The 4,792-nt window shown below is 36.0% G+C and overlaps 1 protein-coding gene across 2 annotated transcripts; it reads right to left on the bottom strand.

Moving 5' to 3' along the window:
* Positions 1-4,181, bottom strand: LOC142530043 (uncharacterized). 2 transcript variants are annotated; one of them, XM_075635796.1, is made up of 7 exons: positions 2,272-4,181; positions 1,922-2,167; positions 1,631-1,807; positions 1,457-1,564; positions 1,312-1,375; positions 1,122-1,203; positions 1-247 (listed from the first exon to the last, which is right to left on the bottom strand). In XM_075635796.1, exons 2-6 carry the CDS (start codon positions 1,960-1,962, stop codon positions 1,192-1,194), a joined length of 402 nt encoding a protein of 133 aa, XP_075491911.1. In that variant the 5' UTR covers positions 1,963-2,167; positions 2,272-4,181; the 3' UTR covers positions 1-247; positions 1,122-1,191. The 2 variants fall into 2 exon arrangements, with proteins under 2 accessions (XP_075491911.1, XP_075491910.1); XM_075635795.1 differs by having other exon boundaries at positions 1,122-1,375; positions 2,272-4,180.
* Between the last annotated feature and the right edge of the window lie 611 nt (positions 4,182-4,792).

Genomic DNA, 4,792 nt, shown 5'->3' with positions numbered 1-4,792 from the left:
TCCATCTAAAAATTATTAATATCCACGAATCCACAATTACATATTCATCAATCCACAAGTAACCCAAAAAATGTATCCACAAAACCAAAAGTATATCCAAAAATCCACAATGACAAACAAAATATTTGTCCCAACATACACCATCCATCTAAGCACCTACATAGGAGTAAACAAATTCACTCCATTCACTTCTAACCTCGTCATATTGACATTGGGTGTAATATTGGTTCTTGATGCATCCTGCAAACTGAAATTTGAAACATAAAAAACGTAAGGCTGGATGATTAAAACATAAAAAACGTAAGGCTGGATAAGCCGCCAAGCTAGCTAGGAAAATCAAAACTTAATCTTGGAACACAAATATAATTAACCCATGCTTAAAAACAATTATAAGAATTTCCCATATACAACATATTTTTTTTCGAAGAACAAGCTGTCACAAAAAAGTAAAACCATATTAATTTGAGGATTAACGTAAAAGAATTAATATATGAGACAATTTTGATATGATTAACATGATGCATGTACCAATAAACGCAGACAACAAGAGTCTCGAGTTCAATCCGATATGAGGGAACCAATAAGGACAGATATAGACCAAAAAAACAGGAAAAGACAAAACCAGATCACCTTAAACTCCAACAAAATCTGAAGCCACCCAACTTCTTGTTTTAAGAAGCGAAATCAACTTAAAAATAAGAACATATTGAATTTGTGCCACTTGGAAATGATACAAGAATCTTGAAAAAAAGACAACACTTACAGTCCAGAATCATACTCCCGTATATGATTTCTGAGCTTCAAATTTCTTGATAAAACCAACAACCCACCAAATAAAACAAATGAAAAGAAAGTATTTTAACCAAAACATATATCAGCAATAAACAGAATAAACACAAAAGCTTAAGATTACAACACAGAAGATATGAAAATCAGGAACAAAATTTCCTTTTTTTATCAATAATATAAAATATATCACAATGACAACAATTCATCTCAAGCAATTATCTCAACAATAAAATATATCCCAATGGCAACACATTATCTCAACAATAAAATATATCTTAATGACGACAATTCATCTCAATCAATCAACAAATTTATCCCAAGAAGAAACTCACCATCTTCTCCAACTGTGGATCATCGCAATCGACTATCTCTTTCATGTACCTCATCACACAATATCCACACTCAACCGAACCACTTTGTTTCAGATTACCATATAATGGAATTGAAAAGTTAATGCAACAATCACAATCTAATTAATAACCACTACCAATTCATGTATTCATAAATAAGTACGATACATACCGTCAATATTTTAAAACCTGGCCCTTTAGAAATACCCTTGGAGGCATTGTACATCTTCACCGCACTACATTTTAAAAAGTAATAAGTTATTTTTTTGCATATTTATAAGTTAATGTATTCAAAATCAACATAAGCTACTACTTACTTTGTCACAATAGTTTTCCATGTATCATCTCGGTTCCTGTTAGACGTTGAATCCAATAAATATATCATATTCTTATCTTCGTTGACGATTGTCAAGATCCAATGGTACCTGAAAAAATGAAATTACAGCATTGACTATCATGAAGTAAAAATCTATAAATAACTAAATTCTTACCCAGTGTTGTATGGGATGAGGCAGATGCTATCTCTACACACTGCGTCCAACTGATCAGCAATATGTTGTGATAAGTCACGGCCATCTGTGCCAATCGGGCATGTAGGTATATTACCGGGATCCACAAACGAAAAATAATCAGCCTTGTCTTTTTTCTTCAAATCTTTGTAGAGGTGACTGCATGATATATATGCACAAATATATCGTTTAGAAAATTTTCAAAATATGAACAAGTACCACAAAAAATATTATATAAATGCACAAATATTGTAAGTTAGACATTATATATACCCCATGTAAACTAAAATTTGTCTGGCACCTATCTCCCTCATCTTCTCTTAGCAACCGTATGCTTTTAGGACGTCCAAACATAGCATCTTCAAACTCAATGCATATGGTATCCGATTCATTCAGCAATCGAACAACATGAGAGTAGATATACTTGCACGACATGGGTAATGTTTTCTCAATTTCTTTGAAATTGTCGCGCTGACCAGGAACATCCGCAAGCACAAATGATTGAGATTTCCCCTTCCTCTACAATTTAAAATATTATTCATACAAGTATTTTAAAATAAAACATTGTTTAAGCAACATATCTGATAGTTGCAAACACAAACTCAAATGAAAACCGAAAGTACCTTTGTCGTTGGAAAAATAACCAACTCTTTAGGCCAACCAACAATGACCAACATCATCATTGATGATTGTTGGTCCAAACTTAATTGGGATCGGAAGCTGTACTTTTTCATCTAAGACAACATCAATAGATACCTTGAAGTTCTCTTCCTCAAGTGGAACATGGTGAATCATAACATTTGGACCTCCTTCTGATATTATTGTGCCATAAGCCACCACGTTTTCGCGTTCTTTTACAGCCAGGTGACATTTTTTCCCCTTTCAAGAACAAAAAGACATGATATATTTTTATATGGAGGTGAATATAATTTAATTGACATCAAAATTCAGAGACATACAACCTTCGTATTTGAAGTGCCGCAATCATAAACTTCTTGCACATCATCTGACAATTTTGATTCTTTCACATCAACACGTGAGCCGCATAGAATACACTTGACTTATAAAGTTTTAACACCATGTATTTCAAACTTCTGATAAGGTTGGTGGTGGCCATTTTCAATAAATAACTCAACAGAGTTACGACAACAAGAAATTAACCAATTATCGTTCCAATCAATACCATACCTCGGGAAACTGGTGCCGGACTAACTCAGTGCTTTGAACGGTGGTGTTGGTGGTGTTTTGCTTCCCTCTCGGTGAGTGGAACGGCGGTGGTGTTGGTGGTTCGAAGCCCATGGCGGTGAGTGGAACGGCGTGGTGTTAGGGTTAATTTTGAAAGAAAATGTGGATGGATATAATGAGCTCGTCTGTGAAGGAAATATGATATAATCGATATTATTCAGCGACGGGTTTCTAAAATGCCGTCGCTACTAGCGACGTTTTTTGACAAGTCTGTCGCTAATAGCGACGGTTTTTTATAACACCGTCGCTAACTAAATCGGCGACGGTTTAAAACAAACCGTGACTGGAAATGTGATTACATGCGAAAATTGATGTGTGAGGGTAGTGTATCTTGCGCATATGCGCGCATCGGTGGTAGGCAGAGGACCTCGCGCATATGCGCGCTCTGTCGCGCGCATATGCGCGAGGAGGCCAGTAGCTACGATGCGAGAACAGAGGCACTCGTGCATATGCACTGAAGTGTGTGCGCATATGCGCGAAAAAAGCGTCGCTATGAGCGACGGCTTTTTGAAAAACCGTCGCTGTTTAAATCAGCGACGGGTTTTTAATTACAAACCGTCGCTAAATGTTCAGTATAGTTTAGCTTTCTTTGTTAATCGGCGCGGTTCATCTTATTACTTCAGCATGAACTTATTTTTCTTATTTTTTTACTTCGTCAACATTGATATGCCGAAGCAAAATATAATAAAAAAATATAGTGAAGCCCGTGTTTTTAAACATCCGAAGTAAAATATATTATTTTACTTCGCTTGTGTTATTACTGAAGTTATTGGTAATGTATTACTTCGTAATTTATTATTGCCGAAGTAAAATCCGATTTTTCTACTAGTTTTTGCGCAATCGAATAATAATAAATGCTGCACTGAGGTCCTCGGGTCCTACTACTGCCGACTCGAACTGGCTCACGAGTCCCCGCCCTCGATCCCGACATCATCAGCACCTACAACAATCAAGTCTAGTGAGTCTAAAGACTCAGCATGCATATATCGTAGATAACAAGTAATAATAATAAAATCTCATGCGAAGTGGAAATATCATGTCATGAGGCATCAAGTGAAAATAACTGATCATGAGTAATTATAATACGTGCATAACTGAACTGAAAATCATAAGTGAAAATGTTTACTCCTTGGAGCCCTGTAATGAAATAGCATGTAATAATTTTCTGGTGAGATTATGGTCTATGCAAGTGGCCCCTGAACTGAACTGAACTTACCGGTAACTGGCGACCGGGTTTAGTAATTTTTTTGTCTGATCAGACTAATGCCATAGTATACTGGGTGAAACTGAACTGACCGGTAACTGGCGACCGGACCGGTAACTGGCGACCGGATTTAGTAATGCTCCCATGACCGGTAACTGGCGACCGGGTGAAGTAATAATCCCATGATAGTAAAGTGGCCACAAACAGTATCGCATAAATCTCAAAATGAATATTTTCTATGCACGTAATATAATTAACCAACATAATTAAATATGAACAATTTCGATCTTCTTGCATTAAAATCATGTACTTGCGATATTTAAAAATACCTATATGGCTTGATTGAAGAGTGAAAGAAGATATAAACATGCCTTGGTTTGTTTTGAAAGCAAACAAACAAAACGACGACGCGGCGTGGCGGAGACGGAGTGCTCTTCACTTTCTTACTTTTTCTCTCTTAATTCCTTTAAACCAAGCATGCACCATAATTATTATAATAGCGTAAAAATCGTAAACGTGATGCATGAACATTTAAAATATGATAAAATGTGCTCAGGGCGCTGCCTTGACCAAAATCTCACCACGGGTGCAAAATGACCATTTTGCCCCTAGAAGTAAAATTTCACTTCTTTGACATTTTCTTAATTTAATTGACTCTAACACGTCCCAAATAATTATTTAAGCTTACAAGAACT

The sequence above is a fragment of the Primulina tabacum genome, chromosome 16 (assembly GCF_025594145.1).
Source record: "Primulina tabacum isolate GXHZ01 chromosome 16, ASM2559414v2, whole genome shotgun sequence".
NCBI lineage: Eukaryota > Viridiplantae > Streptophyta > Magnoliopsida > Lamiales > Gesneriaceae > Primulina > Primulina tabacum.
This window is presented reverse-complemented; position numbering and strand designations above follow the sequence as displayed.